The sequence below is a fragment of the Thamnophis sirtalis genome, unplaced genomic scaffold (genome assembly GCF_051295495.1).
Source record: "Thamnophis sirtalis isolate CommonGarterSnake01/CBP01778 unplaced genomic scaffold, rThaSir2_p1.2 scaffold_5, whole genome shotgun sequence".
NCBI classification, from domain to species: domain Eukaryota; kingdom Metazoa; phylum Chordata; class Lepidosauria; order Squamata; family Natricidae; genus Thamnophis; species Thamnophis sirtalis.
The window spans coordinates 39,018,502-39,032,564 of record NW_028261385.1 but is presented as its reverse complement, the minus strand read 5'-3'; the positions used below and the strand labels follow the sequence as shown (position 1 = coordinate 39,032,564).

At 38.2% G+C, this 14,063-nt stretch overlaps 1 protein-coding gene across 1 annotated transcript in view; it reads left to right on the top strand.

The window, feature by feature from the left end:
• EDIL3 (EGF like and discoidin domains 3) overlaps nt 1–13,684 on the top strand; it is a 241,425-nt gene extending 227,741 nt beyond the window's left edge. The window contains exon 10 of the mRNA XM_087715693.1: nt 11,215–13,684. Coding sequence (XP_087571819.1) covers nt 11,215–11,364 — 150 coding nt within the window. The 3' untranslated portion in view covers nt 11,365–13,684. The remainder of the gene's footprint in view (nt 1–11,214) is intronic.
• The last annotated feature ends 379 nt before the right edge of the window (nt 13,685–14,063 follow it).

The following is a 14,063-nucleotide window of genomic DNA, read 5'->3' as shown; positions in this document are numbered from 1 at the left end:
TTTTTTAACTTGCATCAATGCTTGTTCTTGGCTGTATTTTATGTAATCAGCCTAGGTGTGCTTTTCTTCTTTGACCTGAAGTAAACCTGAAGTATAGTTTGACCTGAAGTAAACCTGTTCTTCCATTTCTGATGGGCACTTGTAATCTATCAATATCACCAGGGAGATGTAATGCATTGTGAATAGTCATTAAATTTCTTGTTTTTCAGGACAGCTTGTGTCCAGTTAATAATTCCAGCACTGTATTCAGTGGTGGGTTTCAAAAAATTTTGGAACGTCTTCTGTAGGTGTGGCCTGCTTTCCAGGTCCACTGGTGGAACCTCTTCTAACTAGTTCGGTAGATTTGACCAACCGGTTCTACCGAATAGGTGTTAACTGATAGGAACCCACTTCTGACTGTATTATACCACAATATGGCCCAGGTATTGATGACTTTGATCAGTTTTCCACCATTTATTTTGGTCTTTAGCACTTTGCTCTCTTTTGGGATGGATTCTTCATTAATCACATTTTTAGTCCATGCTTGATTTTATCCACCTGTAAAATGCCCACGGATTTGTAGCTTCATCCTGATTGTTCCTGATGACATTTCAATTCTATTGGGGATCAGTTCATTGTATTCAGTACTGATTCTGTACTGACTTTCATTGTTGGTTCTTCTAGTTTATCTTTTCTGTAGTTCAATCATATCAGCTTTTTCCTTTATATTTACAATTGTTGTTATTTGAGTTTCTTCTATTATTCTATCATTGTTTCTAGGCCACTATTTTTCACAATTTTTTTCTGAATCTCATCCAGTTTTGCATCCCTTGTTCAATGACATCCGCCTCTGCCCTGGAGGTGAGGCAGGCCCCATTCTCTGGCCTTCTGAAAAGGGGTTAAAACATAATCCTGTGTAGGAGGCTCATAGAATCACTCATGTGTGAGGCTGATTAATCCCCTAAGGATCCTCCCTTCCCCTTTTAACTAGTTTTAATAGCATTTAATCACTCTTGCATCTTCCTAATTTTTAAATTTTAATATATACTATTTTGTATAGTTAACCTTTTTCTGTATACCTCCCAGGATCCTTCTTAGAGGGAAATGGGCAGTTCGGAAATGTGAAAAACAAACAAACAAATATACTAATAAAATTAATATTTGATATTTTTATCTTTGGGAGAAAAATAGGATTCTTTTTTCTTTTTCCATTTCCTCATTGTTCCCAGAACTCCCCAGGTAATCATTTGCACATATTAAGTGCCCCAAGTTTGTTCTGTACACATTTCTGTAAAATGTGTAAAATAAATAAAATATTTATATTTCAATATAAATACTTTGTGGTACACCTCAACTTTATAATTTTCTACATTTAACTCACATGTTTAACCCAGTAGTTGCTTGAAATCATCACAGTTATTTTAAAAGTTTCAATCCGCATTCTCTTTCATCCTTAAAGGGTTTTCTAACAATTAATTTCCCCTTTGGGGTAATGCTTGTGTGATTACCCTTCTGCAATCATCTGGCAAGAAGGAAAAGGAATATACCTCTGCACATTAGCTTATCCCACCTTAGCAAACAAAGCCTAAAATGTGACCTGTATATCATGTAGACATTTACATTTAATCAGTCTACTTTGCTGTTTGAAACGATTACCTTGTTAGCATATATTTCTTTGGAATTGATGTCATTTCATTCATTACCAGCTTTTTAAGAGAAATCTGCAAGCTGCATACCAGTGATAAAATACCATCTCAGTTTTTCAAAAGTGCACATAAACATTTTTTTTCTTATTGTCTGCTTGCAAAATTATGCCCTTTACTGAAGTATCATTAAAGGATAATTAAATTATAAAAGTAGTACAATATTTCAGTGAACTACAGACATTACATACATATTCTATATTGCTGGAGGGATTGCCATCTATCAATATCTCTTTAAATCCATGCCATTTCATGGATGGAAGTGTAAAACTGTTTTCTTAGTTTTGAGGTATAGGTTTCAAAAATCCATCACAGCAGTGGTGTCCAAAATGTCTGTCTCCCTTACACAGAGTTTATTGACTTTTATACAGTTTTAACAAGCAAAGCAAAAGCTGGGGTAGCAACAGCATCTTATTGGTTCATTTTACTTGTCAATCTCTAACTCCATCTCAGACAGAGTAGAGGCTTCACATATCTAAAGGTTCCTGGCATTACCTGGTTCTAATAAACGGATGAGGTCACAGATGTTGAGGTAATAGGTTACTAAGATATGGCAGTTTGCTGTGCATGTCTGTACATAACCTGCATAACTCTACATCTCCCTCTTTTTTTATTTTGTTAGACAAGGCATCGTAAGAGGGGCTAGTAAAAGAATCATAATCAAAAGAAGAACATCCTTACAGTTGTTTATACAGGGCATATACTTGACTCTGACGCAATGCAGAAGAGGGTTTAGGGCAAAAAGCTGTGATACACATATTTTGCAAAAGGAGGGAAGACACTGAATAAAATAGCACAAATGATGACTAAATAATGTAGGACATTTCCCAATAAATATGTGGGCAACCAAGCCCAAAAGCTTTCCCACCAAGATCTTAAAATATCAATTTTCAAATCAGAGGCCAAATTGTGTAAAATATTGAATTAGTACTGGATAGTTCATAATTCGTCTAAAAGATTAAAACAACACATTAATTACTAAAATAGCTAAAAAGGTAACATTAATTATTTTTTCCAAATTACATACAACAGCATTAATATTAAAATGAGCGCAAGCTACAAGCGCTGGCACACCCACTATAGATATAGCTAATGCTACATATTCTACTTTATTAAGCAAAGCTATCTCAGAGTCACAAGTGCTGTCTAGCATGACTCCACGTCGAAGACGGCTGAAATGAAGTTGCTGTTTGGAAAGCAAAACAGGAATTAACCGACTAAAGGAACATTGGGCTTCACTAACATTAGCAGGAATGTAAATTAAAAGTTTCTTGACCATATGTAAAAACCATCTTTGCAGGAGCCAACCATAAGCATAGTGAAAGGAAATCTCCTAAAAGCTGTACAATTTAAAGCAGGTGAACTGATATGAAGACAGGGAGGTATTTTACTTGAAGATGTACAATTAACTTCTTTTACACACATTGTTTTCTCAAAAACTGCTACTATCAGGGTATACAAAGCAATTGCATCAGGGGGCAGATCATAGGCAATCAACCTGCAACTAGATATAGTCTTATAGTTAAAGTTTTCATTCAATAGCAATTTACTCAAATCAGTGAAGTGTTGAATTACTGCAGGCAGGATTCAAACAGGAACCAAGCATGTACAAAGCAAATTTTCCATGTCATATAATTCAGATAAGCAAGAGACATCAGTGTGTATAATATTAGCTAGCTGCACCCATAGGTTTTGATTCAGTCTCTGTTCAAATGAATTTTTGGGTGAGATGACAGCAGCTATCGCTAAAGGGAAACAATTAACAATTAAACATAAACAAATGATGACTAAGGAATTGGCAGTTAAAACCGTAAAGATGGCAGCGCATAAGTTCTTGGGGGTTTGTTCCATGTGTCATTGTTACAACACTGCCTGCACTTTAGTGGTCACGGTTAGGGTCACTGGACAGCTGGTCCGACAAGATCGTATTGGACACTATGCTATGTAAAGTCACCTTGGTCATCTCTGGAACTGGATTTGAGGACTGGTATCATGATATCCTTAGCTGGATGAACACTATGTGCTAGAATCCACAAAGACCTGTAGAAGCAAGCACAGCATATCCTTGTCCCCCTAAAGAAGGAGGCAAACAATTTTTTTTAACCTGTTATGTTACCCATGCCAAATTAGCCAAATTGGGGTACACCAAATTCCACAAATTAAACAAATTAAACAAATTGATTGATTGGGTACCCGAGAGCCCAAGAGCCCTCCTTTTTTATTGTTTGTGAAGACAGTCCTTAAAGGACCAATTACCACGTTCCACAATGGCTTGACCTATGGAACTGTAAGAAAGCCCATGAATTAGAACAATTTTCCAATTTGTACAAAATTGCAAAAAGGCCAATGAAAAATAGGCCATTATCAGTTTTTAAAGAAAAGGGTTTACCCAAAGGAACAATGGTGGAAAAAAGAGAAATAACATGAGTAACTGTTTCTCCTCCTTAAGATGTGGCCCACAGCACTCCTCAAAAGTTAAAATTAATATACTTCCAGGGAGTCAGAGAGGGAACATAGGTGACATCCATTTGCCATAGTTGATTAGAGACCAAACCACGGGGATTAACTTTTGTGTCCCCAGAGGGGGATGCCCCAGAACATTGGGGGCAAGATGAAACAATCTGCTTGGCCTGGTTGAGTGGAATATGGCAAGCTTGTGCCAGCCCTCTGACATTCTGATGAAAAAAAAGAGTGACTGAAGAATAGATCTGAAAAGAAAATAGGTAAAACATAGACAACAACATCTGCTTGAATGGAACCTTCAGAGAGAGGTCCGGAAAGAAAAAAATGAAAAAAATATAAATGCTTTCAGTCTTATAATAGTTGCTCAAAGTAAAAAAACAAAGCCATGAAATTAAGTCAATCCTGGGTGTGATGTAAGCACCTGGAAAATCAAAAATAAGTTGACACGTCTAATGAGAGTCAGAAATTTAGTTTAAAAGCTGTTGAAAAAAGATGTGAAAAGCTAAAATAGCAATGAAAAATTCTAAGTGTTGCAGGAACAACTGTATTGCAGGGTAGGAAACTTTCATGAGAGTCCTTGTAAGCAATCGCTCCTCCCATGGGAGGAGCTCCATGGGAGCGGTGAGTGCCTCCACCTGTTTACTGGACCCATGTCCCTCCTGGCTGGTCTCGACTAGCAGGCTGGCTCCAGAGGATTGTTAACACCTCTCTTTGGGAGGGATCCTTCCTGCACCCTCTAAAGGATGCGGTGGTGAGACCCCTCCTTAAGAAACCTTCCCTGGCTCCAGCCATCTTAAACAACTATCGCCCAGTCTCCAACCTCCCGTTCGTAGGGAAGGTTGTTGAGAAGGTGGTGGCCTTTCAACTCCGACGGACCTTGGATGAAGCAGAATATCTGGATCCCTTTCAGTCGGGTTTCAGGCCTGGTTACGGCACCGAAACTGCTTTGGTCGCGCTGATTGATGATCTCTGGCGGGCCAGGGATAGAGGACATTCCTCTGTCCTAGTGCTTCTTGACCTCTCAGCGGCCTTTGATACCATCGACCATGGTATCCTTCTGCAACGATTACGGGAGGTGGGAGTGGGAGGCCCCATCTTAAGGTGATTCTCCTCCTACCTCTCGGACAGGTCGCAGTTGGTGTTGGTTGGAGGACAGAGATCGACCCCTAGGCCCCTCAAATTTGGGGTGCCGCAGGGTTCGATCCTGTCCCCCCTCCTATTTAATATCTACATGAAGCCACTGGGTGAGATCATACGCCGGCACGGGATCAAATATCATCAATATGCGGACGATACTCAATTGTATCTGTCCGCCCCGTGCCAACTCAGCAAAGCAGTGGAAGTCATGTGCCAGTGCCTGGAGGCTGTCAGGGTCTGGATGGGAGCGAACAAGCTTGCACTCAATCCAGACAAGACCAAGTGGCTATTGATGCTGCCTCCCAAGGATATTCAGACATTCCACCTCTTAGCCTGGGGGGTGAAATTATACACCCCTCAGAGAGGGCCCGCAATTTGGGTGTCCTTCTGGATCCGCAGCTGACATTAGAACACCATCTGTCAGCTGTGACCAGCGGGGCTTTTGCTCAGGTTCGCCTGGTGCACCAGTTGTGGCCCTACCTGGACTGGGAGGCACTTCGAATGGTCACTCATGCCCTCGTCACCTCAAGACTGGATTACTGTAACGCGCTCTACATGGGGCTGCCCCTGAAGAGTGTTTGAAGACTGCAGTTGGTCCAGAATGCAGCCGCGCGAGCGATATTGGGTGTACCTAGATACACCCATGTTACACCCATCCTCTGCGAGCTACACTGGCTCCCCATTGGTCTCCGGACGCGCTTCAAGGTGCTAACCGTTACTTTTAAAGCCCTACATGGTTTAGGACCTGGCTACCTGAGAGACCACCTCCTGCCACTTACCTCCCAATGACCAACAAGATCGCACAGGTTGGGCCTCCTCCGGGTGCCGTCAACCGGACAATGCCGGCTGGTGGCCCCCCGGGAAGGGCCTTCTCTGTAACTGCACCGGCCCTGTGGAACGATCTACCCATAAAGATCCGGACCCTTCCCACTCTCCCAGCCTTCCGTAAAGCCACCAAGACCTGGCTGTTCCGGCAGGCCTGGGGCTGTTGATTAATATCCAGCCTCACTCAGACAGAATGGATGGTGCTTAATTTTAATAATTACATCTTTTTATCTTTTTATCTTAAATTTTTTAATGCTCCTTTTATCTTGCCTGTAAGCCGCCCAGAGTCCCAAGGGAGTGGGCTGCATACAAATTTTATTAAATTGAAATTGAAATTCACCCTCCACCTGAAAAAACAGTAAAAGCTTGCAAAAGTGAACAAAACGAAAGCAATAGACAAATAGGAAAAGAAAAAGTCATTAAACACACAAGCCAAAAATTTTTAGGCAAATGATATGAAATACAGCCCACATAGTCAGTTAAATCACACTATATAGGTAAATTATTCTGAAAATAAAATTGAAAATCAGATTTTGGAATAGGAAAAATAATATTAATCAAATCAGTCCAATTTCTTCAACAAACTTGGGTACATCCCAAGGTTAAAACATTTTGTAATGGGGTATTTTTGTCTTCTAATATGGTTAACATTACTGTAGGCAGTTTAATAGTAAAAAAAAAACATCAAAAGAGTTAGCAGACAATTTATGCGATTCACAAACGGAATCCTCAAAATCTCATTAATCTTTTCAACTGTGGCAAGGGCTGTGGAAAAAAATTACAATGAGATCGCTGGACTGTTTTCCTTTGGTCAATAAATGAAATAAAGAACTAAGTAAATGTGCCGGCAAAGGAAAATATGGACAAACCCAAGTAAGGGTCCCCAGCAACTGCCATAAATTAATTAGCAAAATACCTTCATGTACATTTAAACAAAGAAAAAACCGGAGCAAGAAAAAATTAGACATTTAAATCATTTTGTATTTCTGAAAGCCAATTAGGTGTTTGGGGCTCCAATTAAAATATCATCCATATAATGATTTAACAAAGCCTATGGATAACATTTATGAAAAGGATTCAATTCTGCAACATATATCTGATATAAAAAGGACTAAGTGAATGTATAGATCAACCAATGAAATAACTTTGGACATTTTGCTTTTAGCTTTGACCCTTGATGAAAAGGGCTGTGGGAGGCTGCAGACATGACCCCCCCCCCTGGATTTTGACATTCCAAATTAGTTTGACAAGAGGCTGTTCCTATATCTTGACATGCTTTAATCATATCTGCCAAATCAGGATCATTCCTTATCCAAGACCAATAATTGCCTTCTGGCTTTTGGAAGTAGCATTCTCCTTTTTTAATTTCATCAACAACTTCATATGAGCCTCAGAATTGTCTATTTGTTGTTTTAAAGTATCCTGCAATCTGTTAAAAAAAAAATCAGGATACGGATACGTAGCCTTCTGCCTGATATTAAAGAAGGCTTGCTGAGACTTGCCAGAAACAGTTATAGACTCTTTCTGATCAGGGGGGCCAAGGGCGAGAGAGAAAATGGCAGGCACAGAGAAGACAGACTTATCCTGATCAGAGGAAAACAAAAACAATTATTTAAGCCAATCACTTCATGATCTTGTGGAATCAATTTAGGTGAACAGACAGAAAACACATCTTTTTTTTCTACCTGTTTTGCTAATTGTTCCTCTGACCGTGGAAAAGCAGAAGAATTAACTTCTCCGTGAGGAGCTGAAAGTCCAATTAAAGATGATTTCGGGGGAAGAATTTTTACTTGATCATAATCAGGTGGAGGCTCTATGGTCAATTGATGTGCTGCCAAAACTTTAGAGCCAAATTTTTCTACTGCTTGACGGCACTGAGACCATGGATGTAATATCTTTACTGAAACCCAGGGTTCAAATGTAAAATTTTCCCTATCTCTTTAGCCAGCTTCCTTATGCATGCCTCAGGTGCTGTAACACCTGACTCCTGTATCAAGAATCTAAATTCTTGTACATGTTGCCGCTGGTGAGACAGATTGCAACCCATACTTACCTCTGAGAAGTCCCATAGGATGAGAATGCACTTTGGGGTCTGTTCCAGATGGAAGGTAAGTATGTTGGCTGTTGCTCCCCCAAAGGGTTTTCTTTTGTCCCGGGTTTCGGCACCAGATGTAGGTTTCAGAAATCCATCACAGCAGTGATGTCCAAAATGTCTGTCTCCCTTACGCAGAGTTTATTGACTTTTATACAGTTTTAACAAGCAAAGCAAAAGCAGGGGTAGCAACAGTATCTTATTGGTTCATTTTACTTGTCAATCTCTAAGTCCCTCCCAGCCAGAGTAGAGGCTTCACATATCTAAAGGTTCCTGGTTCTAATAAACAGTTGAGGTCATAGATGTTGAGGTAATAGGTAACTAAGATATGGCAGTTTGCTGCACATGTCTGTACATAATCTGTATAACTCTACATTGAGTGTATCTTTAAAATTATCTCTGGGGAAGTTTCCATCATAGGATCCCTATCCATCTCTCTTATCTCTTTAAAACCAAGCTTGCTAACAATTCCCCAGCCTGCACAGAGCTGCAAGATAGGCTCCATCCTACCTTCCAATTTCCAACAAGATTGAGGAAACCTCTGCTTATGAACAGACAGCACATCTTTATTGTATTACATGCATCCAGAACCAAATTGAACAGCATATGCAATTGGCAATTTGCATTAAATACCAGCCCTACACTCCAGAGAATATATTGCAAAAATATATGTATACAAGAATTACTTGGTACAAAAATCGCTATTGAATTCAATGGGAATGAATTTCTTTGCCATAAGCTGTCCCCCAAGCTCTAATGCAGTATTGTTTCCCCCTCTGCCTGCCCCCCCTCTCTCTCCCTCTCCCTCTCTCTCTCTCCCTCCCCCTCTCTCCTTCTGTCACCCAGCAGTCACAAAGCATGTTTTATAAAACAATACTTTCTAGGAACCTAAACAAATTCACAATTCAAACACCATCAGATGCTTTCCAAAAGTCTCATGTATGGGAGTGTCCACAGGGTGTGCTAAAAAAATCTAAAGGATGACCAGCTCTGTTAGATTTTTATGTTGCTTTGTTATCTCCCCCTTATTATTGACCACATTCTCTAGACTCTTCCTTGGTCATGGAGCCATTTCCACACTCCAACTTTTCTTTCTAGATAGCATTCATTTAGATTGTTTTTTTAAAAAAACCTTAATCTGTTGTACTTTCATTCTCACCATGCATATAAGCATATCGTGTAACTATCACCAGCTACTGAATGTTTAGTGACATACTGTATGTTCATAACAAGAATTCCTATGATCCAAATTCCTACTTTCCCTATATGACCCTCATAATTTGTGGTTTCATATCTCTTCATGTACTCTTCATATTGATTCTACAAGAGTCATTCAGATCTCTTATATCCTACTCCATTCCCTTATTTCACAAACTTAACCGGTATGTGTTTTTCTTTCTTTCATTTCATTTGTTCATTCATGTTTTTTAATACTTAGATTCGAGATTGCAATCTTCTCTATGTCCTGCCTTCATTACGGTTTTGGTGAATTGAAGCTTTCAGTGATGTATTTAAATAAGACAGAGAAGTTGTACTCTAACTTTCCAGCTTTAGTTGCATTTCTGCCAAGTGCAATATTTGCTTCTAACAGTAAGAACATTGGTCAGTTTTGATACATTTTCAAGAGTATTCTATAGTCCAAACATCAATTTCAACCCAACATGCAATTCTTTGTGAGCTATAGTTTAATCCCTAATCTAAAGACTGTTTTACAAGCCAACATATTTGCTGCATCCAACCAAACAAAAAGTAATTACAGTATATTAATAAATTTAGAACATCAGTAATAGCACAATATCAATCACAATATCAATATACCAAAGACTCCACAGTTCAACCCCAAGCTACATACATTTTTTCCATTTGTACCACATGTGGACATTAAACACTCCAGAAAGCATGCAAGTGGGAGAAAGTTGCATATAAACAAACGTCCAATGATGAACAACTGATTGTCTATGATTGCCCACCAATATCAGAATGAAAATCTCACCTTCACCAGAACTGACATGGAAAGCAATATTCCACACTCACTAGAACTGGTGGTAGATGGTATCACCTAATTGGGTAATGAAACCTCTGTAAGTAAAGTTGAGAGACACCAAATTGAGAGACATCAAGGATCCACACATAAAATATATCTAATAATTCATAATACCATAAATATAATAATAGACCGGATTTTAAACAATCTATGAATATTTAGTGGATATATAATGGTCTTTTATTTATTTGCACATAGGCTATTAGGGATCTCATAGAATAGCTGATCAGTTGATCAAAGTTGATAAGAAAAGGGTTTGTGACTATAGACACCTGTAAAACTACTCAACATACTTATGTTAAGAATAAATCTCTTAATTAGAAGGATTTGATCCCTAATAGACTGATATATTTATAAATCACAGTATTTTTTTTATTTTCAACTAGCTGATAACCCGGCATTGCCTGCATATTTATTTATAGGGGGAAAATGTCCGGACCAAATGTAATTTCTAATATTGGATTTTCCTCCTTACAAGAGGGAGCCCCCTTATGGAGAACTGTGAAGCTGTTACCATGACAACTCCACTATGCTGTACAGTAGAAGCCATTTTACGACAATACAGTAGAAGTCATTTTAAGGCACAACAGGCTGTATCTTAATAGAACACACACACAAAGGGGTCTTACTGCAAAGTATTTTTTTACAGAGAGTAAGTCATCTGTGTACTAAGTTTGGTTAGAATTGTTCAAGGCATTCCAGAGTTATGCTAGAACATCAGAGATGGGTTTCAACCGGTTCAGCCTGGATGGGACGAACCGGTAGTGGTGGCAGTGGGAGGCTCCGCACACCCGCCCAGATATCTCTACATATGCGCAGAAGCATCATACATGAGCAAACTGGTAGTAAAAAAAATTGAAACCCACCACTGTGGAACAGACACACAGGTATAACATCCTTGAAGTGAACATTTTTATTTGTTTTGTGCGTTACATTTTTTTTATAACTATATTTTGCTGGTTATCTTTCAGGTTTTCCAGGGAAACTTTGACAATGATACCCACAGAAAGAACGTTATTGATCCTCCAATCTATGCACGGCACATAAGGATCCTCCCCTGGTCATGGTATGGCAGAATCACTTTACGGTCAGAGCTTTTGGGCTGCACAGAAGAGGACTGATGCATAGACCTGCACTTAATAGCACAACTCTTGATATTTCTAAATATATATACATATATATATATATAAAGAAAACTCCATAGAAGAAACTGCAAAACCTGTAGGAAGTTGAATGGGCTTTTCATGAATAAGTGCTCACTTTCTGGTAGGCTGTTCTCTTTTGTAAGGAAGTCTAAGCCTGCTCTTAAAATAGTCCAATTCTGATGCATATTCTTACCTCTTTTTAATTTTTCTTTTGTTCCCTTTTAAATCTGCTCCAATTATTTCTCTGTTTTACTGTGAAAGTTCATGTTCTCTTCTGAGTTGTTCTCATTGGCTAAAATGTGATAAGAGCTAAAACAAAAAATATAAATAATTTTTGCAAGGGAAATGAACATGGTTTTACAGAGTTCATTAGTAATCTGAGAACAAGCTGATGGATGTCACTATTTCAAAACCCATGCAGTCATCTTACTTACTTACAAGTGATACTGTGGCTTTAGCAATAAGTTTTTTCTCGGGAATGACTTCATTTGATTCTTTCCCTTGTGCCTATCATATACTGTCATGACAAATGATAATATTTTTGAAAACAAAAATATGTGGTTTGCAGTCCTTCCATGTCACATGCTACATTTTGTAATTTTTTTTTAAAAGAGCTGAGTCCACGCACTTTAGATTTCGTTTCCAGTTGTTTCGCTTTTTACTGAGCACAATGGGAACATTTCATTGTCTTTTACATTTAATCCCATTAACTGCTGCTGTTTGTTTTTTTCGGTGACCAAAGCTGAATTTTATAGGACAAAATCTGTCATTGTTACATTATGAAGTCTATGACTTTGTAAATGAATTCAGCTTACAGGTTTCCCCCCCACCCAACAATGCTGGGCTGACATGAATATGGACCAAATCTGAAGATGATTCTCAGTAAAAGAAAGTTGCATAAATAGCTTAATATGGCATCCATGTGCTTCTGTCTTTTCTTCCTTCAGAGTTGGCTTGTTAATCTATGAAGGAGCTGTCCCCAACCCTTTGGGTCAATGGGAAAGGGAGCCAGTGTGATAAAAAAAAATCTAGCATTCATTCCAAAATGAACCAATGTATCTTAGTTCAGAAGTGCAACCTTGCTACAGCATTGTCCATAATCTACACTACAGAGGGACATATACAAGTGATGGGCTGGGTGCTGTTATGATCTTTCAGTTATTGCAAAATTCAGCTGTACAAAGTTATTTTGGGCACACAAGTTTGATAATCAGGCCAGGAAGAGGCAAAAGTAGAAGGAAAAGGAAGAGAACGCAGAACAGTTTTACTGAATGCAAACATCAGACTTAATTTCAAACTCAGCATGTCTGTGGTTCTTAAGACTGTAAAGACACTGGTGGACTCAGGTATATATACATCTAATAACATCACAAAGTTAAGATTGTAACTTCAATTATTTTTAAAACAAGAAATATTTCTTTCCCTACTAAAAGATGCTATGTGTGTAGAAATTAGGCCACTAAAAGACAGCTAACCAACCCAAGATCCCTGCTACAAGAATTCAGCTTTCACTTACACTGTAACTGAGGACAACCATTCTGACAGAACTTTCTAACAATATAGAAGAAATAAAGTTATTGGGAGAGGGTTAAGGTTTTCAAAGTGATGGTCTAGATCACAGTAAAGGTTCTTATTGTTACTGTAGCTCTTATATCTCTGGGACTTCTAACATATCAGAGATACTTATGTGACAAGAATTACTCCCAATTCCAGGTCATTCATCTTGATTAAGGAATATTGCTTTCTGTGCCTTGGATATCCTATCTGAAAATATACAGCTAGGATTCGATGCACACCAATCAATGCTAGAGTGCCATGTATCCCTAGTTTGTGATCATCCAAACAAGATATGAAATGCTGTTGCCATGGGAAGGAGGGTACCAAGATACTGCAAAAGGATGGCTGGAATAGCTTCTTGTTTCCACTTATGTCCATCTACAAAGGCAATTATATATAGAAAGACAGTGAGAATTTGACAGATGACTTAATCAGTGGAATTTCTCTTGCAAACTAAACTCCAGTTTGTTCAGGGGTTTCTACTAGACAGTGATCCCGGCCACTATTGCAAAGCACTTTCATTTAAACAAGGTATTTGCTGAATGTACTTTTCTTACTTGAAACTCTCTATCAATCACCATCTCCATTCTTATTTTAATAAAAGATATGTGGGGTGGGATGGGTTTTTTTTTAGCCTCATTAAAATAGTTCACACTAAACATTTTTATTTAATTACATTATTTCTTTGTTTCCAAATTATGGCAATATACAATAAGTATGGGTTCTACAACCTTGAAGTATGTATGTGTATATATATATATATATATATATATATATATATATATATATATATATATATATATATATATATATATATATATATATATATATATATATATATATATATATATATATATATATGAGCTACCCTATAATTATAGAGTATAATTAGAAAAAAGATTATAGCCAGCACTAGCTTCCTGCAGTGGAATTAATGGTGCAACAGATTATTCTTTTTGAAAACAAAATCCCTTTCTCCATGCAACCTGAAGCTTAGGGAATTGTCTAGAGCACATATGGGAATAAATAGGAGCATGGGAGAACACCAACAAAGGCAGGAGATGATATAGCACAAGTAGATGTAATATGTGTTAGGTAAGCTCCCTGTTGGAAGAGCA